This window comes from Podarcis muralis, chromosome 5 (assembly GCF_964188315.1).
Source record: "Podarcis muralis chromosome 5, rPodMur119.hap1.1, whole genome shotgun sequence".
In the NCBI taxonomy this organism is placed as follows: Eukaryota; Metazoa; Chordata; class Lepidosauria; order Squamata; family Lacertidae; genus Podarcis; species Podarcis muralis.
In genome coordinates, this window is record NC_135659.1 from 86,425,069 (window position 1) to 86,450,316 (window position 25,248).

The following is a 25,248-nucleotide window of genomic DNA, read 5'->3' on the forward strand; positions in this document are numbered from 1 at the left end:
TCTTGCCTTGGGGTTACAACTGGTGGAGGGTTTGGATTATGCTCCCTTCGATGTGGAGCATAGGGTGGAGGTGGAAGCACCTCTTCCTCTGGTCCCTCAAAAATGGGTTTGAGTTTATTTGGCAAGATTCCTTTCCTAGCTTCGGCTTTTACAGCCAATAATTTGCATCGTTGGACTTTGCATTCCCTTATCCATGGAGGATTTTTATTTAATGTGCTCAGCCAGGAATCTATATATGAAAATTGTTCTGGGCACCCTCCAGTTTCTTTGGTGATGTTAGACCAAAGTTTGCTTACTAAATTTATATCAAAGGTTCCTTGAAATGGCCATTCAGTATTTTGTTTTGGCCATTCTAGTTCACATAACGTTCTCAAGCGCTCTGGCGTCCTTTTGACTCCATATGCCCCTGAGAAGGCTTTCTTAAAATTATTTCACATACATTCAAGAGGTGTATTTCCCCCCTTTGAACCCCCAACTCCCATTGTATGGCCCTGTGAAGTATCCACTCAGTCACTCACACACACACCTTACTGGGAAACGAAGTAGCACTCACTCCACACTTAGGTCAGCTACACATTGTACTTTCTCACACATGCAATGCGCAAGATACTTCACCCACACTCTACCTCCCAATCTTCCCTTTTGCCCTACACCAGATCACCATCTGATGTACCCAGCCACCTAGCGTACTCAGTTCCCCTTTACTGAGACGCAGAAGTTTGATCAGGACTTCTCTTCCTCCCAATTAATTGGAGGGCCAAAAATCCCTTTGTGCACTTACCCCTTGGTTGGTTCCGTTTCCCCCCGGTCCGTCGCTGCCAGTGAGCAGGGTATCAGACAGACGAGACTGCTGCGTTCCCCTGGAAAAAATTTTTCCATGCGCGCTGGGTAGGCAGTTTAGAGATCCTCTCTCTTGTACCCTGCTCAGTAGAGCGAAGGGGCTGCGTTCCAGCAGACCACTTATCCGAGTCACAGGGCACCATAAAATGTAGCACCCTGCTTGTGGTTAACGCTTAGCTGGAATGAAATATTCAACGCAGCAACAGAGAAATTAAAATAATAATTTATTTGTCAGACAAATAAATGTGAGGCACAGTGGTATATGATTACCAAGCTCTGGCCTGGCCTCCTGCCATTATGGCCAGCACTTATATTTCCTTAATCCAGCCCCCTTTGCTTCTCCTCTGGCTGCATCTGTCCAACCAGCCTGGTTGGAATTCCTATTGGCTGATTGGTATGACCAATCACAAAAATACACTCATTTCCTATTGCCTTTTATGGGAGACAAAGAGCTATATTTCCTTCCATTTATAATTGGCAAACAAGTATTAATATATCTTTACATGTGTCTCAACAAGGAATCTTAATTACCAGCTCACCTCTTTGCCCTCCTTGCCCTATTGCCTTCTAAAACAAATGGTTAATCTTAAATTTTTATCTTAAACATATGTCAAGGATCTTGAGTTTCACATCAACATTGAAAGATCTACTTCATATGAAGGTTTCTAAACAAATGTCTGACAGCCATATATCAGGACTGCTTGGATGGCTGCTTGGATGGCGTCTTCTTGTCTGACAGGGGGCTGGGCTCAATGGCCCCTGTGGTCTATTCCAACTCTAGGACTCTATGAAATAAGAATCTAACATCTAAATTTGTTACTTTCTAAATCCTTTGCATAGTTACATTTAAGCCAATATATTTAAGCTAATATATTTCATACATTATCATAGGTAACCTTTTAAAAGAATAAAGCTTCTCAAAGTAGAAGTAGAAAAGGGAACTCAGTAAAAAAACAGCTTTTAAAAGGAACCCCTTCAGTTTACCCCCCCTTCAGCCATCTGCTCTCCTCTTTAGCTGTTCCCAATATTTATTGCTCTCTTAACTCTCTCAGTTTAAGAAAGAAACTGCCTTTAAAAAAAGACTTCCCAGAAATGCTCTTTTTCTGCCAGCTAGATGCTTCTCCATTGCTCTTGGCCTTAGAAAATACAGCTCAAGGTTTAAGAGAGGCTCATGGTATCATTTTTACTCATTCCTAATTATGTTTATCTCTGCCTTTGTTATCTTCTGTAACATGTAGGTCAATGTCCTGCTCTCAGTCTGTAATTTCAGCTTTTACGACTTTGAGAATTGTTTTCTGCTATCAATCAAGGGGCCCCTTGTCTAGGAAGAAAACACTGTCAGTGTTTTCTTAAGCAGCTAGCCTTCTTGCCTGGCGTGAAACTTTTAAAAATCTAAGCCCTCTTTAATATACAAGCCTTGATCAAACATTAATAAAATGCAGGCTTATGCCTGATGCCTCATTCATAGTATTGTATTGTATTATAGAAACCCGCCAGACAAAAATGGCCAAAATGGGAAATCATTGTTCAAAGAACAATCTCATTCCGCAGACACGAGTGCCTTTTTACCAGCTTCATAGTCCATGCATTAGTAATCTCAGGACTAGAGTACTGCATTGAGCTTTAGTCAGGGCTGGCCTTGGACGTGGTCTGGAACCTCCAGCAAGTGCAGAATGCAGCGGCTAGACTGCTGGTGGGCCAGGTGGCTGGCAGCATGCGACACTTCTGCTAAAACACATGCACTGGCTGCTCACATGCTCCTGGGCCAGCTCAAAAATAGACTGACAGTAGCTACCGATCTTTATAAAATGTTCACAGATCCTGTAACCTCTTTTCAATTTCTTCATCGTTTTCTTCCCAGCACCTCTACACTCTTCCCAGAGCAACCTGGGCATCATCAATGGAGAGGAAAAGTGATATATATGACGTCCCATCGCCGCAGCATCATGTATTCACACAGGTGAGGCCTTCTGCCTTGATTGATATGGCTATCAGGTAACAACAGGCAGTCAGTTAAACATCATTGCCAGCTATCCTTCTAAAAAAAACACAACTGGGGGAAAATGTTTCACGGCCCAGTAGTATGTGGAGACCTACCAGCTAAAGGTAAAGGGACCCCTGACCATTAGGTCCAGTCGTGACCGACTGGGGTTGCGGTGCTCATCTCGCTTTATTGGCCGAGGGAGCTGGCGTACAGCTTCCGGGTCATGTGGCCAGCATGGCTAAGCCACTTCTGGTGAACCAGAGCAGCGCACGGAAACGCCATTTACCTTCCCACCGGAACGGTCCCTATTTATCTACTTGCACTTTTGACGTGCTTTCGAATTGCTAGGTGGGCAGGAGCTGGGACCGAGCAACGGGAGCTCACCCCGTCACAGGGATTCAAACCGCCGACCTTCTGATAGACAAGTCCTAGGCTCTGTGGTTTAACCCACAGCACCACCCGCACAGCTAGTTAGTGCCTGTGACAACACAGGTGTCAGATAACATGCTCTCCTTTCCCTGCCCTATTTTCAGACAAGCTTTTCTTTTAAAGTCGACTTCTCTTTGTAGAGGCTGAGCATTCCTTGCTATGCCACCGCATTGAGTAGATCCATATTTTAATTCAGATCTCCGGAAATACGTTTATTAAGCTACTCTGCCATCTAGTGCTCATTCTTTTTCATTGTGCCATTATAATGCAATCAGATGTTTTTTGACAGTACAGAAATGACCAGGAGCCATGCAGATCCCTCTAACTCCAACAGTGAAATTCCTGCCTAGCCGCTCACTGGGGTTTTAAATGTTTGCATATTTGTCTTTGCAGTCAAAAGTGCTAGTGCTGTTGTTGGCAACCTTCTGTTTTGGGAGACAATGGAGGAGTAAGGCTTTGCGGGTGAAGTCAAACTGTTGGAAGGTTGTGGCGCCTGCTGTGGCTGTAGAAACCGATATGGGACAGGCATGTTTTGTTGCAGCTGGGGCAGATGAAGGTGTCCATTTGTGCTGCTGCAGATGCACCATGGCGTTTCTTCACTCTGCGCAACTCCCAGTAGTCATTCCTCCTCCTGTCACTGCTATGGATACGTGACCTGACTGCCTGTCTCCAGGTACTGAAGTTGTCTGCAAGGGATTCCCACATGGAAAGGTTGATGTTGACAGCCTTCATGTCACATTTGCAGACACTAATTTTAAAAAATTAAACACTGAAATGTTAGTGCTAGTCTGGGCTATGCACAATTGATTGTGCAGGTCAGTGACTGGGAAGCAGGAACAGCCAATGTCACCTAAGGTATACCAAACAGAAGGCCAAACTCCTGCTGTTCATACCAGGCTTGGCCAGTTGAGAGTCTCGCTACTACTTTCCAATAGCGGGGGCCTATTCTTTTCTGTCTGTGAGACATAAACAAAACACTTGGCTAGATCCCAGCCCCAACTTCCCGGGAGTCCCTGATAGGTTGGCACCAGGACTGACAGCATGCTTAGCATGGTTTTCCCTGCTGTGCCTTTTTCTACGCCATGCCCTTGTCCCACTGTCTTACCCAACAGCAGCACTCCTCATGAGGTAGGTACCATTTTAAAGGTAAAAGGTAAAGGGACCCCTGACCATTAGGTCCAGTCGTGACCGCGGTGCTCATCTCGCTTTATTAACTGAGGGAGCCGGCATACAGCTTCCAAGTCATGTGGCCAGCATGACTAAGCCACTTCTGATGAACCAGAGCAGTGCACAGAAACTCTGTTTACCTTCCCGCCAGAGCGGTACCTATTTATCTACTTGCACTTTGCTGTGCTTTCGAACTGCTAGGTTGGCAGGAGCAGGGACTGAGCAACGAGAGCTCACCCCGTCGCTGGGATTCGAACCGCCGACCTTCTGATCAGCAAGTCCTAGGCTCTGTGGTTTAACCCACAGCGCCACCCGCGTCCCTAGGTACCATTTTAACATCCCACAATGTTCCAGTGCAATGTATGGAAATGTTAAAGTGATGCCAGGGCAGGCATCAGTTCTGAGCCCTGCGCAGAAGACTGATGCTTCAGTATGGTAATGCCAGGCCTGATCCCTGACATTAAAACCTCTTCCAAATATTACACGGTTGCATTCACAGAGTTACAGAAAATGGCATATGGACTACTCCTGTTCTTTTTCTCTCTACCTCTTTTAATTTGGGGAGACTTAGGGAGACTCATAACGACCAAATCCAAAGAACTTCTGTGCATGCATTGAAAGAAATGTATACAATGATTTCTCCAGCGCTGTTGGTAAAGCATACAGATTAATTTCTTTTTAACAATTTTACTAGGGTCTTGCCACACCACCCTCTTCCAGAAAGGGCTCCAAACTATCCCCCTCCAAAGAATGCTACCTGGGAACAGCACAGCAGCTTTACGATATCCCGCTGAGCCCAGAAAAGCCACGAACTCACACACTGAAAGAATCTTCCTTAGAAAATGTAAGTGCAGCATACTTTGTTGTGTGGATCATGAAGCTTTGTCGTTCTCTGTCAGTCATGCTGCTCTTATCATGGGGAACTGGTTGTGGATGGGCTGAACTGGCGTGTGACTTCTACAAAACCCGGGTCCTTCAGGTCACTTGCTGGAGGTTGAAGGGAGAACAAGAGGTTGGCTACTACCTCCAATGTCGGCTTGCAGGTACAGGCAGCTGCAGATATGAGGAGGCAGTGGATGGAGCCTCTCCCCTGTTGGTGGCCATCTTGGGCTTCCTTGGTGTCAAGCTGCTGCCAGCGACTCCCAGCCGGTTGCCTAGGAATGTACAAAGACAAGGAACGTATCTTACCATCTGCTTTTTATTCGGTATTTACAGAGACAGGCTATATAACCCAGTCTCTTGGATCATGGCGTTGTCCCGAGTGAATCTCCACCCTCCGCTCCTCCACTTCCTCATTTGTCAATCTCATCATCTCTCCTACTGGTGCTGCTATGTGCCCTATGTCTTTGAGCTCTTTGCTCTCCTCCTTTCAAGGCTCGCCGGGTTCTGGGAGAGGGATGTCTGCAACGCTTTCTAAAGACATTGTGTCTGTCAGCTGCCGCCCCACTGGTCCTTCTTCCTCCTCTCCCACTATTTCCCAACTTTCCCCCTCATCTGCCTCTGAGCTGTGACCTCTGTTGTAAATCTAAACTGTCTTCCTCTTGCTCCTCCCCGGAAGGGTCAAGCTGGGGAGGTGGTCTCCATCATTCCTCCCCTGCCCAATCCCTGACACTTGGCTGAACAATGCTACAAGCAGCATCGGGGGGGTCTGAGCCTAGTGCATTTTTTGAGTTTTTGCTATGTTTGTATTGTTTCATTTGGTTTAAAAATTGCTAGCATGGGATTCTGTTTTTTCTCTTTTGTACACCGCTTTGAGTTTGCAGAAGTGGAATAGAATTGCAATTGTAATAGCATGCATTTTGCTGTTTTCCAGGTGTATGTCATTCCCACACCACTTTCAAGAGAACGTGACGTTATAGAAAGAGGGCCTCAAGGAAAGCATCCGGGTCCTTACAATACTTTGCCAAACCTTCGGAAATCAGAATGGATCTATGATATACCTGTGTCACCCGAAAAAGCAGGGATAAACTCAGCTCTTCAGAATCGTTCGCCAAATATACATGCGTTTTATGATATACCACCAACGAGGCTCGATTCTGGTACGCAGAAAATCCTGCCAACAAATAATGAAGTCAAACTGGTAACTTCGGAAGTATATGATGTTCCACCTGTACAAAGGAAACTAACTCTTCCAGAAATTCCTCTGTATGACATACCATCCACACATGAAGCCTTAGTGCAGCGTCAGAATGGTAACTACGATGTTCCTTTGGGTGCTCTGTCCTCCATGATTGAAAAGGAGAGCCATCAACAGACTGTCTATGATATACCAAGACGAAAGCCTGTCGTTTCGTCTCAAAAGAAAGAAAACACACAGAGTCCTAATTCTGGAGACCACACGTATGTTTTCCCTCTACCACATTACACAGATAGCAAACGAGACCAAGACCGATTGTCTGTTTCCAGTGTGGACAGCAGAACCAGCACCATATCAACATGGTCAAGCTCTTCTACTGAGTCCTGTTCATCTGCAGCATCCTCATCTGCTCCTTCTTCATCATCAGAAGAACCCCCTAAAGAAGCAACAATGGAACTTGAGTTTGCCATAGAAACACTGACTAAACTCCAGCATAGCGTGTCCAGTTCAATTGCAAGTCTCATGATCTTTGTGAGCAGCAGATGGAGGTACCAAGAACACCTGGAGGGAAACCTTGAGGAAATCCGCCGAGCGGTTGACCACATAAGGGTCTCGTTGGGAGAATTCTTGGACTTTGCTAGAGCCATTGAAGGAAACTCTGCTCGGTCCTCGGACAGTAAACTTCATGCGAGAATTAAAAAGCAGCTGAATATCCTCACAGACTCATTTCAGATGCTGGTGGAAACGAGAGAGGCCTTGAATAACTGCAAATGGTCGCTCGATGCTCTAGTCATTGAGAAGCCTCAGAACAACCCTGACGATCTGGATCGGTTTGTTATGATTGCTCGCACCATTCCAGATGACATCAAGAGATTTGCATCTATCATCATAGCTAACGGGAAGCTACTTTTCAGAAAGAATTGCAAAGAGAAAGAAGGCAAGGAATGGAGAGTTGGTGCAGAGCATGAAGTAATTAAGCCCGGAACTGAACAGCGGGTAGATTCTCTTTTAAGACATATTTTAGATAAGCCAAAAGAAAATAGCCCATGTCTGGAGAAAGCAAAAGTTGCCATCACTGAAGTTTGTGATTATATTCAGCAACAGGTCAGTAGGGTTTTGATATACATGCACAATATCATGCCTTTCATTCTAGATTAATTAAACTAGAATACCTACCACTCCAATTTTGAACGTACGAACTTTAATTAAAAAATTAATATGCCTTTCAGTCCAAGATTATTGAGGCAGCTAACATACAACAAAAGACCATATTGAAAATCACAAAAATAGAATAAACAGAAAGGGTAAAATACTAGAAGAAATGTAGTGACAATGGAAGCTAGGTGGAATAATAAATGTCTATGTCTCTTTACCCGTAGCTAAGAGGTTGATCATCTTACCTGCATGCAGAAGGTACCAAGTCTGATCCCTAGCATCTCCTGGTAGGGCGAGGAGGGACTCCTGCCTAAAACCCTGGAGAGCTGCTGCCAATCAGTGTAGACAATACTGAACAAGATGGAACAATGTTCTGTCTCATTATAAGTCAGCTTCTGATAATTTTTAAACAATTTTTTTAATAAAGCTTAGAGCTCAGAGGGCATTTGGACAGGATTTCCAATGATGCATGATCATACAGCGCGTAGTCTTTTCCCCATTTAAGGATTATGTCCATCTATGTTAAATATAATACTTTCTCCCCTCACCCCCACCCTTTGCAGAAATCACCAGGACCGGGACAGACACAACCATTTCTTTCATCTAGCAAGGTGGAGAGGAAGAATGTCAAGTTAAAAATAAAGGTAAAATTATTATTTGCAGTAAAGATCTAAAATTATTAATCTGGTTCAGATTTTTTTCAGCACTCCCACGCCACAATTAGGCTTTTAAAAATGTCTCCTTTTCACTGGAGGTTCCCCACTGTGGTATATAATCCTTCAAATCACATCTTTGTTCCACTGAAATTATGACTGAAACATTTAGTTGATAGATCTGTTAACAGATTAATTTAGTAAAAAACATTTTGACCAACTAAAACAGTTTTCCACAGTTAACCGGGCAGCATATTCCCTGCTCCCAAATGTATTGTTATTAAAACCCTGACACATGCACATATAATCTTAAAACACCGTTTTATCATTGCAGATTTATGCAGATTTTATTCTCTAATTAATTAATTCACAGGTAACATATGCAATTAATTGAATAACATTCCATAAATTGAGTTACCGCCCTAGTTCAATCCCCGACTTTGCTAGAGGAAAGAATTTGGTAACAGGTGACTTCCGCCTGATTCCTTGGAGAGCTTTTGCCAGTCATAGTAGACCTAGCTGGGCTAAATGTCTGATAAAGCATAAGGCAGGTTTCTGTGTCCCTAACTGTAGTATTAATTCGTTCTGGAGGTCCGTTCTTAACCTGAAACTGTTCTTAACCTGAAGCACCACTTTAGCTAATGGGGCCTCCTGCTGCTGCCGCGCCGCCGGAGCACGATTTCTGTTCTCATCCTGAAGCAAAGTTCTTAACCTGAAGCACTATTTCTGGGTTAGCAGAGTTTGTAACCTGAAGCGTATGTAACCTGAAGCATATGTAACCTGAAGCGTATGTTACCCGAGGTACCACTGTATACTGGTATTAGTAAATAACCTTTACTTCTGATGTGATGGAATGCCTTACAAAAAAACTACACTCAGGCTTCCCCAGGTTGATGCGCTCCAATTTGTCTTTGACTACAACTCCCATCTTCCCATACCATTTGCCATGCTCCATTGGGACTGATGGGAGTTGGAGGCCAACAACATCTGGAAGGTACCAGGTTGGGGAATCATAGAATCTTAGAGTTGGGACTGACCCCAAGGGTCATCTAGTCCAGCCCTCTGCAATGCAGGAATCTCAGCTAAAGCATCCATGACAGATGTTCACCCAACCTCCATTTAAAAACCTCCAAGGAAGGAGACCACCACTTCTCATGGGAGTCTGTTCCACTGCTGAACAGGTCTTTCTGTCAGATAGTTTTCCCAAATGTTTAGTTGGAATCTCCTTTCTTGCAACTTGAAGCCATTGGTTCGAGTCCTACCCTCCAGAGCAGGAGAAAACAAGCGTGCTCCCTCCTCCATGTGACAGCCCTTAAGATATTGGAAGATGGTTTATCATATCTCCTGTCAGTCTCCTTCACCTATGATGAGGCATAATGTTATGGGCAAGGAGGATTCAACCAAGAAGATGAATGTTGATAGCTCTCAGTAATAGTTCTTGTTTTCGTTTTCCCCTCTCTAGGATTCTCCACCTATGATGAGGCATAATGTTGTGGGCAAGGAGGATTCAACCAAGAAGATGGTCCTCTCTGATCTCTGCAGACTGTATTTTGGTGCTGTCCAGAAGGCCATTGGTGTCTTCCACAAAAGTCTTAGCAACGATCTGGCTCCTGAAGTTTTCATAGCCAACAGCAAAATGATAATTATGGTGGGCCAAAAGTTGGTGGACGCCTTATGTCAGGAAGCCCTTCAGAAGGCCGATCGAAATGAGATATTGCATGGCAGCAGCAACTTTTGTGGTTTGCTAAAGAACTTGGCAGTTGCAACGAAAAATGCTGCAATGCAATATCCAAGCCCCGAGGCAATGAAGGAACTTCAGAATCAAGCTGATGGGCTGTCGAAGTATACAGAGCAATTCCGAGCAATGATGGAATGAAGCCATCATTCTTCTGGTGTTCTGAGGATACCCCATACTGACAGGTCTTTAAATTCAGGCATTCGTTCAGAAATCCTGTGCTATCAAGATTCTTGAATGTGGGGAGGATTCTAGCTGCACTCAGTGAAACACTTTTAACAATCCCCCTTCAGAACTTCCCATTTGACACAGGAAGGTTTGGAGTGGAGGAAGTGGGGGGCTGCCATCTGCAGTCCCTTCACAGTGCAAGGTAACAATAAGGCCGAACAGAAGCTGAATTCCAACAAGGCAGACCCTGTGGGTGAGTAGTTCCAGGAATTAGATGGGCTGCCTATTCTGAATGCATTGCATTCTCCCTGAAAGAACGTGTGTGAAGCTTGAAGGTGCTCCTGGAAACATCAATGTCACTGGAGGCCACCTTTTCTGCTTCCAATGGTACACCGTAACTACAACTAGACTGAAATAAGTTGGTTGCAGTGACCCATGCACTGGTAACCACAAGTTTGGATTAATGTTATGTGCTCTTTGTGGGTCTGTTCTTAGGCTTGATGTGGAAGTTGTAACTGATGCCGAATGTGGCAGCTATGCTTCTAACCACATATGTTACACCTCTCTTGAAGATGCTGCAAGGGATGGCAATGGACTACTGAGCCCAGTTCAAGGTTTTGTTATGGACTTATATGACCCTAAACAACTTGGGACCCAGTTATCTGACAGAGCGCCTCCTTCCATATGATCCTGTCTGTTCATTAAGATCTTCAGGGGAACGCCTCCTAGTGGTGCCATGACCTGCATTGGCCCATCTGGTGACAACCAAGAAGAGGCCATTCTCTACAGTTGTACCAGTGCTATGGAGTAGTCTCTCCTCAGAAATACAGCAGGCACATTCAGCGTTACGTTTCCACCGACAGTTTAAAACATTTTTTTATTGATGCAAATATCTACCAGCCATTAATGCTGGCTTAATTGTCCTCTGCTCCTTGTTTTATTGTGTATTTATGCAGTTTGATGTAATTCTACTGTAATTTTATCATTGTACACTGCTTTGATACATTTTAAGTGAAAAGTCTTTTAATAAATAAATTTAAATCAATAAGTGATTGCAAAAACTGAGTTCTGTTTCTAGAAGTAACGGAAAGACTCTTCGAGAAACAAACAGAATGTGTGTCCATTTTCTCCTTGTGCAAGGAGCACAATAGCACTGTAGCTCCCTACCTCACAGGAATGTTGCAACAACAAATATATACCAGTGTGCGTGTGTGTGTGATAATGTGCTGCCTCGGGCTGCTGAGAAGGCCCTTGAACAGCTTAAGAAAGAATCAGGCAACACACTGGAAAGTAAGCTTAAAATATAATTTTCTTACTTATGGCCCTGCATTGGTTTCCAGCAAGGGCAGCAGTAAAACCTAAGAAGGCAAAATACTTAGATTTTCAGTACAGTGGTACCTCGGGTTAAGTACTTAATTCGTTCCAGAGGTCCGTTCTTAACCTGAAACTGTTCTTAACCTGAAGCACCACTTTAGCTAATGGGGCCTCCTGCTGCTGCCGCGCCGCCGGAGCCCGATTTCTGTTCTCATCCTGAAGCAAAGTTCTTAACCCGAGGTACTATTTCTGGGTTAGCCGAGTCTGTAACCTGAAGCGTCTGTAACCTGAAGCGTATGTAACCGCAGGTACCACTGTATAGCCAGCTTCAGACATCTATGTATTTAAAGCTGGAGCAAGCAGAGGCACGCCTGCCTCCATGGCTGGTCAAAGGAAGAAAGAGAGGAACAAGAAAGACAGGCACTTCGCAGGATTGGCTGCATACACATAGGGTGCTGGGAAATTAATAACTAAATAGATTCAAACCAAGAAGGGAGGGAGGGAGCTGGAGAGTCATTGTGGCTCATAAGGATACTATCCTCGTAGCCTGAAGAGGACTTCAGTGAAAGGAGAGAAAGCCCCAAAGTGACCAGAAGCGCAGCAGGGCTTTGTTTAGGCGGGGTTGCCATACGTCAGGAATTTCCCGGACATTGCCGATTCTCTGATTCTCCAATTTTCCTTAAAAGCAGCTCAAAAACGTCATTTTTATTTGGTGATTTCCCAAAAGTCTGTTTGACCTCAGAAACCGGGGGTTTCCCATGCATCTGTGACAGAAGGGGAGATTCAGCAAGAGCCTTTTACACATTTTCCTTGCAGAACTGCTGACCAACAGTTGTATTTTCTTTGGTTGCTGCCGCCACTACCACACTGCCTTGGAAACATGATTGCAAAACAGTATGGAAATATTTACTGGTAATTTATTTCTTTTTTAATTGAGTGATGTAAGGGTTGGGGGATGTGAGCAAGCATAAAAACTTCAGCCTTTCAGTCCAGTCTTGTTTACTCAGAACGGAGTCCCGTTGATCTTAGCGATGCTTTGCACACAACAGCAGCAGCACTACATCCAGACCCTATGCGCTGCTTACTCCAAAGTGAATCTGAAATATACTCAGAGTCGCAAAGTGATTTCATGCTCTTTATTCAGCTCATAGTGGTGAGGAGGAGTGAATGAATGTCCCCTCAAAGTATCTGCTTTATATACATTATTTACACAATGGGCTGCACATGATTGGCTAATTCCGGAATTCTACTGTAAGCCAATCAGGTTGTGGATTCACTTCTATCTGGAGCATGATTGGGTAGTTCCTGCCAACCAATCATACTGCTGCATTGTTCTAGGGCCAATCAGACTGCTGCCTTTTGGATCCTATTGTTCTAGGACCAATCAGACTGCTGCAGTTTGGATCCTATTCAACTCAGTACATAACAGAATCCCAGTTAGTTTGGTACAATTTCTCAAGGAAGTTTGCCTAGGCTGCAGCTTTACTGCGATGTAAACACGCTTTGGGGCCAGGCTCTTACTTTCAATTTGCAGTGGCCTGGATAAATGTTTGTGGGAATGGCAAGACAAATCCTCCAAGGGAGCAAAAACTCTTTGACAGAATGTCTGGTTTTCGCAACGACTATTTTAAACGTGTAATGCATTTTATTGTATTCTGCTTCGCGTATTTTATCTTTTTCGCAATGGCTTCGGCTGCACCAAATAAAACAACAGCCGCACCGAATCACCGAAAGCATTCCGGGAAGTGTATTGCTGGTTGCCAGGTTGCCCTTAGCAACGCCGGCCGCCTACGTCATCTCCCCTCGCCCTCCCTATTTCCCTTTCTGCGGCGCCGGAAATAGACGGCCTCCGTCGGCCGGAAGCTCCTTTGTTTTGGAGGAACCCGGAAGTGCGGCAGCGGAGTGGCTGAGGGAGAGAGATGGGTTGCGACGGGGGGACGATCCCCAAGAGGCACGAGCTGGTGAAAGGGCCCCGCAAGATCGAGAAGGTGAGGCCTTAGCTCTGGTCCTCTGGGGTAGAGGAAGCAGCGAGGAAGGGTGGGCCGGAGGGCGCACTTAGGCCTTGGGGGGGGGCAAGGGAAAGATGGTTTTCGGAGACGGCGGGGTAGTCCCAGCCTCAGAAGCTGCCGTGAGGTAGCTAAGCTTTTGGGAAACCTTTGCCACAAAGGAAAAGAGTGGGTGGACAAAGCATAATGCTTTTGGCAGGAGTGACTCCTCTTTCTGAACGGCTGATAAGGATTGGTGCTTCCCGCCAGACCCCTCCTTGTTTTACCTTTCCGCTTTCCCTGTCCCTGTGACTCTTCTATTGCGCATCTCAGTAACAGATGTGGTCTGTTCTGGAGGGTCCGCACTTCCAGCAGCCCTCCGTTCTATCTTTAAAAAACACAGAAAAAGAAGCTGACACATTCAACATGACTTAATGCAGGGATGTCCAACAGGTCGGTCTCGAAGCTAAACAATTATGCTGAAGCCTCCCCAGAAGAAGCTCAACAACTGTGGGTCTTCCTCCCTCCCAAAAAATTCGACAACTTAGATTATTCTCCTCCCCCCCAAAAAAGTTCAACAACTTTGGGTCTTACACCCCCCAAAAAGATTAACAATTTTGGTCAATCCAATGGGTAGATCACTGCCAGTGTTTTTATAGTGGGAGTAGATCACAGTTCTTGGGACATCCCTGACTTTACATATTACTTCACTGCAACTACATGTTAAGTATGTTGTTGCTGATCTTCATGCAGCTGTCATCATGAAGGATCGTATTTGGGTTGTGTGATGTTAACATGCTCATGAACATGAATCATAGAACATTATCATAGAAGGTAAAATGGGGGCAGAACTGAGTGAAAAGGGCCTTGTCAGCATTTAAGAAATTGGGGACGACGACATTTTTTTCTTCTCTACCCCTTTGTCTGGGCGTTGTGTTCTCTCGGGGTTGTTTCCTTCCTTGAGGCTGGGCTGTGTGTCATGAGAGCTTTCTGACTGCTCTGCAGAATGCTGGTGAGCAAATGTTTGACACAAAATCTTAAAAGACAATGAAGATTCAGAAATTGTTTTGTCTGAGTAGCAACCTTTGACTAAACAAAGAAAATAATTTGGGGTTATTTTCTTCCATTCCCAGTGGGTTTTCTTTTTCTTTTCTTTCTTAAATGAAATTGCCCCAAAGCATTTCTCCAGTTGCTTATGTTGGGTCAAAACCCCCTAGAAAGTTCTGATCATTTTTGTCGTTGCCAACTCCCTTTCAACTCATTTCAAACTGGTGTTTGGGGGAAAGTAGGTTTCACATAGAAGGGGAAAGCATAAACGAAGATGTCTGTAAAGTTTTTTTCTTTAAGAATTTCTTTCACAAAATGTTAATAATTTTATGTATTCCTCAGGTTGACAAAAATGCAGAATTGGTGGCCCAGTGGTACTACTGCACTCTGAGTCAAGAAAAGTTGAGCAGGCCTATAGTCGCTTGTGAACTTGGCAGGTAGGATTAGATTTTTAAACTCCTTTTCAGTGAAACAATATTAATTTCTGAATAAATTGCAATCATGAAGTTTAAAGAGTTTTACAGTATATTTTCTATTACAGACTATATAACAAAGATGCAATCATTGAATTTTTGCTGGATAAATCTTCTGATAAAGTCCTTGTCGAAGCAGCATCCCACATCAAGAGTATTAAGGTAAATTCACATGTTTGTAATCTGCCTGAACCTTCTAGATACCAGAGCCTACAACTATTAGGCATAATTCAGAGAAAGTTTATTTTGTATAATTCCTTAACACAAATCCTATTTATTTTAATGAAACATTGGAGCTCCTACTTTCTCTAGCAGGCTTCTATTTTAAAAAACCATGGTGCAATCTTTATATGCTGCATCTTCTGATGCCTTTTTTGCATGCTGGCTATTGGTCTGCTCTTGCTTCTGTCATAGTATTCCTTGCACTCAAAATGACCTTGTCTATCAAGCCAATTCCCTCTTCTTTCTTAAAATTATATTCAAAACCTTTTGATTATTGTCAAGTATCCACAAATTTTGCTTGGCCTTGATAAATACTGGTCACAGAACCATGCCCCTTCCCATGTTATGGTGCTTGTCCGAACCTTGCATTATGCTTCTGAAGTGCCCCCTGCATCTTTCTTGGAGTTCATTGCAAGTTGTACTGTGCTTCAGAGCCCCTCCAAGCAGCTCAGAAGCATAGTACTGCTCCTGGGAGAGAAGGAAGACCTAAGGCTCATGATATTCACCATAAGGGGATTGGGAACTTGCTGTGACAAATGGAATTGTAGATTCCTAGTTTTTACTGTCGTTTAAGAACAACTCTCAGCCTCATTCTTTCTGCATTACCCCAAGACTTGACCTTGTTTTCTCCTGTAGTCCCTTCTTTGCTTTCCTCCCCTCTTACATTAAAATGTATTTGGGCAGAGCGAGAGCGAGAGAGCCCCACTTTTGTGGCGTCTCTGATGCTTAACATAGTTCTATTAAATTGTTAAAAAGTAATAACGGATTAATGGCAATTAAAGCTCAGTATGCAGTGCCTAAGCACCAACAGTTTAAAATTGCTTGCTATGTCTTGTTGTCTCTATCAGGTGAGTTGCTATTTTAGAAATTAACCAGGCTTGTAATAGTTGAGTAGATCTGTGGCTAGAAAAGCAATTCATTTCCATTGCTTTTTTTTTTTTTTAAGAAACCTTTAGTCAGGAGTGGGAATTTAACCTTGAATGTTTTGCAAATGGTTTTATTAATATAGAATGATAAAGGGAAGAACTGCATTATTTCAGGAGGTCACTTCCATTTAAACTTGCTTCCATTTAAAAACTTGTGTAAGAGACTTTTATTTCCTTTCAGAACGTCATAGAATTAAATCTCTCAGACAATCCTGCTTGGACTGGTGACAAGGGGAATACAAAAGGGGATAAATATGATGACATCCAGAGTGCACGTTTCATTTGCCCTATAGTTGGGTTGGAAATGAACGGAAGGCATCGGTAAGTATTTAATAGCCTGTGTGGTGGAGAAAAATTACTGTTCTTAGATGGTTAAGCAAGTTTTCAAAGAAACTAAATGCCACTGATTTCAGTGGGGCATGCTACTTAGGAAGGTGGGAGTGGAATCACAGTCTGCTGCTGTCCTGTGGGGCTCTGAACAGGAGCATGATGTGCAGATATGTCACATGCACCCCAGTATTGTGCATGCTTACTCTGAGGTATCTCTCTCCCTGTGCTCATTAGGAATTACTTCCTAGTGCATATACATAAGCCTTCAGGATTAATGACCAAAATCTAGACACATTAAATAGTTTGCTATGAGAAAAAATCAAATCTTATTTGAGGATCAAGGGACAACCTATTCAGGTCAAGTTGGGAAGCGTCTAAAGGCCTGCATATTGTAAGTTTTATCAGCGTTAATATCATTGAAGAATATGGAAAAGTCTATGAAATTTTAGTATCTGTAAAACTAAATATGTACAGTGGTACCTCGGGTTACATACGGTTCCGGATACAGACTCCGCTAACCCAGAAATAGTACCTCGGGTTAAGAACTTTGCTTCAGGATGAGAACAGAAATCGTGCTCCGGCGGCACGGCAGCAGCAGGAGGCCCCATTAGCTAAAGTGGTGCTTCAGGTTAAGAACAGTTTCAGGTTAAGAACGGACCTCCAGAACGAATTAAGTCCTTAACCGGAGGTACCAGTGTACTGTGATAGCACATGCTTGGCTTTTATTGCATGCTTACTGAAATGGGATAGTTGTTACTATATTAATGAATGAGGATTTTGCAGAGGCCTTTTCTTAATATGCACTTCCTGTGTTAACCACATGGGGGTGTTTTGGGATACACAGGCTAAATTGTGTGCTGGGGACAAATGGCAGTAACAAATGGATTATTCTTATTCTTATCACCTTTCTTTTGCATTCTTGTATGACTTGAAAATTTTTGCTTATAAATTCTGGCCTTGATCCAGCTAAATTTAGTTCGGATGTGCAGCTCATTCTATATACGCTCGAAATGTTACGTTCCACTGAGTGTGATAAGACTAAGTGTGCATATGACTGCAGCCTGGGTCCCATTAAAACAATACAAGTTAGCCACAATTATCTTACACCCCATTGCTTACAGCAAATCTATACATGCTTACTCAGAAATTACTCCCAGTTAAGTGTACATAGGATTGCAGTCTTAGTTAGAGCTGTCTGTAGCTTCATTGTTGCCTGTGTATTTAACCTCTGAACATCATTTTCTCTCTGCTTCGCCAAAGATTTTGCTTTCTACGCAACTGTGGATGTGTCTTCTCTGAACGCGCTCTCAAAGAAATTAAAACTGAAGTTTGCCACAAGGTAAGCTTTGTCCCTTTCTCTCCTCCCCTCCGCACCTTTCTAGTATATGTTTGTGCTGCATCCCAGCCCAAAATTACTTTGAATTGAGCCAGGGTTGTGTCCAGAAGGCCAGATCTAGAAGTGCCCTGCTCTCCGGGTGCCAGTTTGGCAGGTGGGTAGGGAGTGTATCTGATCCCTGCTGAAAGCAATGCAACAGGGTATGTGTTACATTCAAACAGTGCAGAATACAACCTGCAGCTGCAAAGAAACATTGAATTTAGCACTGTTTGAAACCATAGCTATACCTGTGCTTTACCTGATGTCATATGACATCAGGCAGCTGACAGATGGGTATGATTTTGCCTAAATAACCTGGTGGGTGAATTGAGAAGGCCTGGTGGGCTTAATCAGCCCCACAACCTGATACTTCCCAGTGCTGACTTAAGCAGTGTTATAAACATACATAACTAGAGTCTACTTTGCAGCTCTTGGTTTTCTCTTCCATGCACATGTGCATTCAAAGAGAGGACACAATTTGTTTAACCCAGGGAGACTTTGGGGTCCTGTTTACAGTACACTGGTGAAAGTCATTCAAGTGTGTATCCTTTTACTGTGCACCAGACTGACATCTCATTTTCTCCGTCTCCTCAGAGCTAAGAATTGGTCTTTTCTTTTTGTCTCTTAGGATTATGTTTATCATAAGAATTGTGGGGTTAGAAGGGACCCTGAGCCAGTGTGGTGTAGTGGTTAAGAGCAGTAGACTCGTAATCTGGTGAACCGGGTTCGCGTCTCCGCTCCTCCACATGCAGCTGCTGGGTGACCTTGGGCTAGTCATACTCACCTGACAGAGTGTTTGTTGTGGGGGTGGGAGGGAAAGGAGAATGTTAGCCGCTTTGAGACACTTTCGGGTAGGGATAAAGCAGGATATCAAATCCAAACTCCTCCTCCTCCTCCTCCTCCTCTTCTTCTTCTTCTTCTTCTTCTTCTTCTTCTTCTTCTTCTTCTTCATTTGGTCCAACTCCCTCCAATGCAGGAATCTAAATAGGCCATTCTTTAAGAAAGACTATTTGTGAACTTGCTTCCTCCTTCATTCCAACGGTCCTTGAATTTCCCTAAAGCTAGTTGTTTTGTTGGCTGTTTCCTATGTGGTTTCCATACTACTTAACATAGACTGCTGTTGCCAGTTGAATCCTGTGGCCCTTGGAGCCCATCTTGTCCATCTCCTATACACACGTTGCATCTTCTTGCAGTGCATCTTTTCTCTAGCTTAAGATAACATGTGGCCCCCACTCCTTCCTCTCAGTTATTCCAGGGCCAACAACACTGGCAACCCTAAATTCTTATTGTTCGTGGACAGATTACTAATAAGACATGTGCAGTTCTTTACAAATCTTCCATGCTCTCCTAAGGAACTGCGCCCTCACTACCCACAGCTTGAGGAACACTGATTTAGTTGGTTGCTGTGGAACACTTTTGTCTTTTATTTTCTGCAGGCTTTCCATGTGTTTCCTTTCTCCACTTTCTCCTTTTCTTGTGTGTGCATTCTCCACTATGCATTCTCCACTATGCCATCTACTGTGGTTTAAGTCAGAATTTAGTTTTATAAACAGATGTACTGCAGTGGTAATACTTGTGATAATGTGAGTTAACGATTCAAAGTAAACTGAAAGTTGAAGAAGCTGTAGTGAGATTAAGAGTAGTCTTTCAGCAGAGATTGTGGTAACAAAAATGCACAAATCACTAGTTTCAGGTAAGATATTCTTCATAAATGCATCTATGATTGATTATGTATTTTAAAATAGGAATTCAGCTGCAGGCCATTAAGTAAAGAAAAAATCAGAGAGACCAGTATGGTGCTAGATGCACCAGTGATTTCACTTTGTATAAAGCAGCGGTCTCTGACTTAATCATGACTAAAGTCGAAATGAGATAAGTATGTTTCAAGTTGGAATGAATTTTCCCCAGGGCAGAAGATTGGCTAGTGGTACTTAGAGAGTTTGCCCATGCATGTGGTTTGTGGCACGGCTCACTTTCCCAAGGCTTGTAGAGCTATGTACTCTGTGGACACATTTTGAGTTTCTCCAGTGGAGAAATGTACCAAGTGCTGGCCAGCTACATAACATGTGGGATGGGCACCATTTTGTAAGTTGACTCTTTTTATGATGACAACAGTAAACAGTGTGCAGGTGCTTTCATAGCTTAAATGCCTGTATAAGCTACCGTATTTTTCCGTCTATAAGATGCCTCCTATTTTGGGGGACTCAGATTTAAGAAAATGGGTGGAGATGTATCCGTGTATAAGACGCCCCCTAATTTTTGACATTATTTTTTAGGGGAAAAACTTAGTCTTATACACAGAAAAATACGGTATTTAGCCCCTGGTGGCTGCACTTGGGTACTGCTGTGCTAGGGTGTCCCTAGCTCAGTGGTTCCCAATTAGCTTATTACTGAGTATCCACTATTTTTCAAAAGCCAAGCCATGTACCCCCTGCTTTTGAAAATTTTGATAACTCTATGGTAGTTACCTGTGCAAAGCAATTTTTTGAAGAAAATGTGGGGTGGCCCCTAATAAGCAAAGGATTTTAGGTATACTTAAAAGCAGACTATAAAATTTGTGATACTATCACAAATTGCCTATTTCCAGACAGTGCCCTAGCACTAAACTAAATCATCAAAGGGTGAGCTGTTGTGCTAATCATAGTGGCAATTTGCTTAGCTATTTCCGCTGTTGGACTTCCAGGATGAGACATGAATCTCAAACTCAAAAGCAAGATTCACTGAAAGCCCTACTACAAGCAGTGGGAGAGTCCTCTAAACTTGGTAGTCATTGAAAGCAATTAGAAGTTCTTTTCAGTTAAAAAGTAGAGAGCAGGTGGAAGGGATCCCTTACCTTTTTTAAATGATAAACATGTGAACCCTACCCGTGGAGCAAGCCATTTGCTTTCTCTCTCCACCCCTCTCACTGCCCCTGCCACTCCAATTGCAAGAGCCCTAATAAAATGTGACAGAGGTTTTTGCCCAGTCCTAATTCACTTGCAATCCAGCAACTCTTTCACAAGTTTTCCCCGCTGCTAGCAAGCAGGCCCTGGTCATGAGCAGAGGCTGGGTGATCTGTGGATCATCATTGTGGCTTTCACTGTGCAATTAACAAGTTAAGTGAGTCCCTGGCAAATCCCCTGGTGTCCCCGGACCCCTAACTGAGCACCACTTCCCTAGCTTATTTGATCAGTCAGTGAGAAGGTGGGTCTAGGGTGAGGTCTGTTGTGTTTGTTTTATGGCAGTCATAGGTTCAATTTAATGACCTTTTGTTCCTTGCAACTTTGTGATTTTGTAAAGTAATGTGAAAAAGTCATTGTTATGCATGTCGAAATGAAGGCAGCAGTGACCGATTCAGTCCTACCACAGAGAATACTGTGGACTTTGGTATAATGATGCTTTCTTGGCTTGCTACGTTGAAAAGTCAATAGAAACGGATCTATTGATGTATTGATTCTTTTTAGAGCTGGCTGTTCCAGTTGTGCTGGTTCCCTTCCTTGTTCATGGCAGCCAAATAACATTAAAACGGGCGTAAACAAGTTTGCTATGCTACTTTCTGTTGGAGCCCACTTGACTATTAAGTGATATCGAAAAGGAAATATGAGCTGCAAAGACTGTTGGAACATCAATAGTTGTATTATATAACAATGGGCATATTGCCCATAACAATAAATCTTTGTGCAGTGATTATCTTATAACTCGTAGAAGTTCAGCTTTCTACTGCGAATCCTGATAAGTGTTTGTTTTAAATGAAAACTGGATTTGCAAGAGTCATATTTAACACAGTTATATATATGAGCCCCATGACTGAGGATAAAAGAATGTAAATTGTGCCTGAAAAAGTTTCCAAAAATGGCAAATGTGTGTGTTTAATGTCTTCACCCTGCAAATCTTTCAAGTCCAGCCTTTCAAACCTACCTGCCCACTGCTACACAGCACTAGATAAAGATCTCTCGGTGGCTTTTCTCTGGAGCCCACCCTCCTCAGGCTAGGTCAGGGGTCTGCAGCCTGCGGCCCCGGAGCCGCATGTGGCTCTTTTACACCTTTGCCGCGGCTCCGGGGCGGATACTAGCGAGGGGAGGAGGTGCATTGTGCGCCCCGACACTCCCCACTGTGGTGGGCGCTGTACTGGCTGTGACGTCGCATGGGGGCGGTGCGTGCGTTAGTCACGCACTGTCCCGACGTCACCTTCCCGCCCGCCTGCCCACTACATTGTAAGGGGCATGTACGCTGGTCACTGCATTGAAAGGGGGCATGTACGCTGGTCACTGTTTTGAAGGGGAGTGAAGAACACACACACACACACAAAGGTAACTTGTTAATTTAACGTTTATTTCTAGGAGGAGGAGTAATTCTGAGGGGTCAAACAAAGAAATAATAAAAAAGTGACAAAAAAGTTATTTTTATAATGACGAGTTTTGCGGCTCCCAGTTTTTTTTTCTTCGGAAACGGGTCCAAGTGACTCTTTTTGTCTTAAAGGTTGCAGACCCCTGGGCTAGGTGGACAACTAACAGCCTTTGTGGGCAAAATGTGAGGCTTTCTTCCAAAACGTGTTCGCTTGGTGTCATGGTTAGTACCTTGTAGTTGCCAGGCAAATGCTATCTTTTCCCTTTGAGCTTTTAATGGCACTTAATTACTTTGTTCTCCCTCTTGAGCATAGTTTTTTATCACTTGTTTTACTGTTGGCCTCCTTTTTCTGCTGTTTTCTGCTGCATTTTTATTGTTTCATGGATAATGGTTTTATTGTGCCATATTATTGTTCATAGCCACTGATAAGATGCGATATAAATTCTGAAAACAAGCGTTTCATTCTTCGTCCTCTGCAGATAAGTCCAGTGTCTACAAGTCCTTACCCATTTTGGAATTCAGGGGAAATTCAGATTAACTAGATTTATTCACATCCTATATACCAGGGGTCAGCAAACCTTTTCAGCAGGGGGCTAGTCCACTGTCCCTCAGACCTTCTGGGGGGCCGGACTATATTTTTTGGGGGGAGGGGGAAATGAGCAAATTCCTATGCCCCACAAATAACCCAGAGATGCATTTTAAATAAAAGGGCACATTCCACTCATGTAAAAACATGCTGATTCGGCCCATAGGGCGCACCTAGTTTTTTTGGGGGGGAAATAAAGGGAAAAAAATTATCCCCCCCCCAGGCGCGGGGCTGGGGCGGGGGAAGCCTGAGCTTCCCCTGACCCCAGCCCCCAGAACAGGCAGTTCTCCACAAGCCGTGGGAGAGCTGTGCGAAGTCGCGCAGCTCTCCCACGGCTTGCGGAGAGCTTCCTGAAGCCTGAGAGCGAGAGGGGTGGGTGCGCACCGACCCCTCTCGCTCTCCAGGCTTCAGCGAAAGCCTGCATTCGCCCCATAGGACGCACACACATTTCCCCTTCATTTTTGGAGGGGGGAAATGCGTCCTATAGGGTGAAAAATACGGTAACTCTTTCTTAAAGTGCTGATCTTTATGTAACCCAAATGGCACCATTTATGTCCAAGAGGTTCAGCGGGTTCAGGAGGATCTCAAGGTTTGCAGAAGTACAAAATCGTGTTGGTGTAGAAAGACCCCTAAGCTGAGGAAACACATCCCTGTTAGAACTGAGCATACTCAGTAGTCATGGAATACTGACTTATTATTGGGGGAATGGCTGGCTGGTGCACTACACCAGGGGTTGTCAACCTGGCCCCTACCGCCCACTAGTGGGCGTTTCAGGATTCTAGGAGGGCGGTAGGGGGTTCTACGGCACAATCTGAATCCTCCTTCCATCGAGCACTGGTGGGCGGTGAGGAAATTTTACCATCAAGAAAGATGCATTAGTGGGCGGTAGGTATAAGAAGGTTGACTACCCTTACACTACACTGTTTTAATGCAGATCCCACTTGTGTATTTTATTGTTTTGTTTGCAGGATAGAAGCTAGGCGTGCACATATGTGGGGTTAAAGATGCCAAAGATTTCTTCTCACCTTTCCCCTGCGCATTAAACCCTGATAGGCATATTTTCAAATGAGCAAGGACTGTGGGGTCAACAAAGTTAGCTCTGCCCAATGACTCCTGCACATGAGCTGTGACCCATACAAAGAGTTTTTTAATTGACTCTCTTCCAGTGTGACCAGCGGCAACAACAAAACCCTCTGGAAACATTTTTGTTGTTTAGTCGTTTAGTCGTGTCCGACTCTTCGTGACCCCATGGACCAGAGCACGCCAGGCACCTCTGTCCTCCACTACCTCCCGCAGTTTGGTCAAACTCATGCTGGTAACCTCGAAAACACTATCCAACCATCTCGTCCTCTGTCGCCCCCTTCTCCTTGTGCCCTCCATCTTTCCCAGCATCAGTGTTTTCTCCAGGGAGTTTTCTCTTCTCATGAGGTGGCCAAAGTACTGGAGCCTCAGCTTCACGATCTGTCCTTCCAGTGAGCACTCAGGGCTGATTTCCTTAAGAATGGATGCGTTTGATCTTCTTGCAGTCCATGGGACTCTCAAGAGTCTTCTCCAGCACCATAATTCAAAAGCATCAATTCTTCGGCGATCAGCCTTCTTTATGGTCCAGCTCTCACTTCCATACATCACTATTGGGAAAACCATGGCTTTAACTATACGGACCTTTGTTGGCAAGGTGACGTCTCTACTTCTCAAGATGCTGTCTAGGCCTGTCATTGCCCTTCTCCCAAGAAGCAGGCGTCTTTTAATTTCGTGGCTGCTGTCACCATCTGCAGTGATCATGGAGCCCAAGAAAGTAAAATCTCTCACTGCCTCCATTTCTTCCCCTTCTATTTGCCAGGAGGTGATGGGACCAGTGGCCATGATCTTCGTTTTTTTGATGTTGAGCTTCAGACCATATTTTGCGCTCTCCTCTTTCACCCTCATTAAAAGGTTCTTTAATTCCTCCTCACTTTCTGCCATCAAGGTTATGTCATCTGCATATCTGAGGTTGTTGATATTTCTTCCGGCAATCTTAATTCCAGTTTGGGATTCATCCAGCCCAGCCTTTCGCATGATGTATTCTGCATATAAATTAAATAAGCAGGGAGACAAAATACAGCCTTGTCGTACTCCTTTCCCAATTTTGAACCAATCAGTTGTTCCATATCCAGTTCTAACTGTAGCTTCTTGTCCCACATAGGGATTTCTCAGGAGACAGATGAGGTGATCAGGCACTCCCATTTCTTTAAGAACTTGCCATAGTTTGCTGTGGTCGACACAGTCAAAGGCTTTTGCATAGTCAATGAAGCAGAAGTAGATGTCTTTCTGGAACTCTCTAGCTTTCTCCATAATCCAGCGCATGTTTGCAATTTGGTCCTGGAAACATTAGTACATCCTTTTATCTTAGGTTTTGCGTATGGGAGAGAGTAGTTGCGCTAATTAGTAAGGGAAGGTCTGCCAAAGCTTCTCAGTCT

The 25,248-nt window shown here is 44.0% G+C and overlaps 2 protein-coding genes across 3 annotated transcripts in view; both read left to right on the forward strand.

Moving 5' to 3' along the window:
* Positions 1 to 11,250, forward strand: part of CASS4 (Cas scaffold protein family member 4) — a 44,370-nt gene extending 33,120 nt beyond the window's left edge. Inside the window, exons 3-7 of one of the 2 annotated variants that reach the window (XM_028735257.2) lie at positions 2,702 to 2,800; positions 5,115 to 5,264; positions 6,234 to 7,493; positions 8,216 to 8,296; positions 9,768 to 11,250. In XM_028735257.2, coding sequence (XP_028591090.2) covers positions 2,702 to 2,800; positions 5,115 to 5,264; positions 6,234 to 7,493; positions 8,216 to 8,296; positions 9,768 to 10,181 — 2,004 coding nt within the window. In that variant the 3' untranslated portion in view covers positions 10,182 to 11,250. Of the gene's footprint in view, positions 1 to 2,701; positions 2,801 to 5,114; positions 5,265 to 6,233; positions 7,602 to 8,215; positions 8,297 to 9,767 lie in introns of both variants that reach the window. The other variant, XM_028735256.2, reaches the window with a different exon arrangement.
* Positions 11,251 to 13,359: 2,109 nt separating this feature from the next.
* RTF2 (replication termination factor 2) overlaps positions 13,360 to 25,248 on the forward strand; it is a 60,703-nt gene continuing 48,814 nt past the window's right edge. The window contains exons 1-5 of the mRNA XM_028735265.2: positions 13,360 to 13,510; positions 14,897 to 14,991; positions 15,096 to 15,189; positions 16,357 to 16,496; positions 17,766 to 17,844. Coding sequence (XP_028591098.2) covers positions 13,442 to 13,510; positions 14,897 to 14,991; positions 15,096 to 15,189; positions 16,357 to 16,496; positions 17,766 to 17,844 — 477 coding nt within the window. The 5' untranslated portion in view covers positions 13,360 to 13,441. The remainder of the gene's footprint in view (positions 13,511 to 14,896; positions 14,992 to 15,095; positions 15,190 to 16,356; positions 16,497 to 17,765; positions 17,845 to 25,248) is intronic.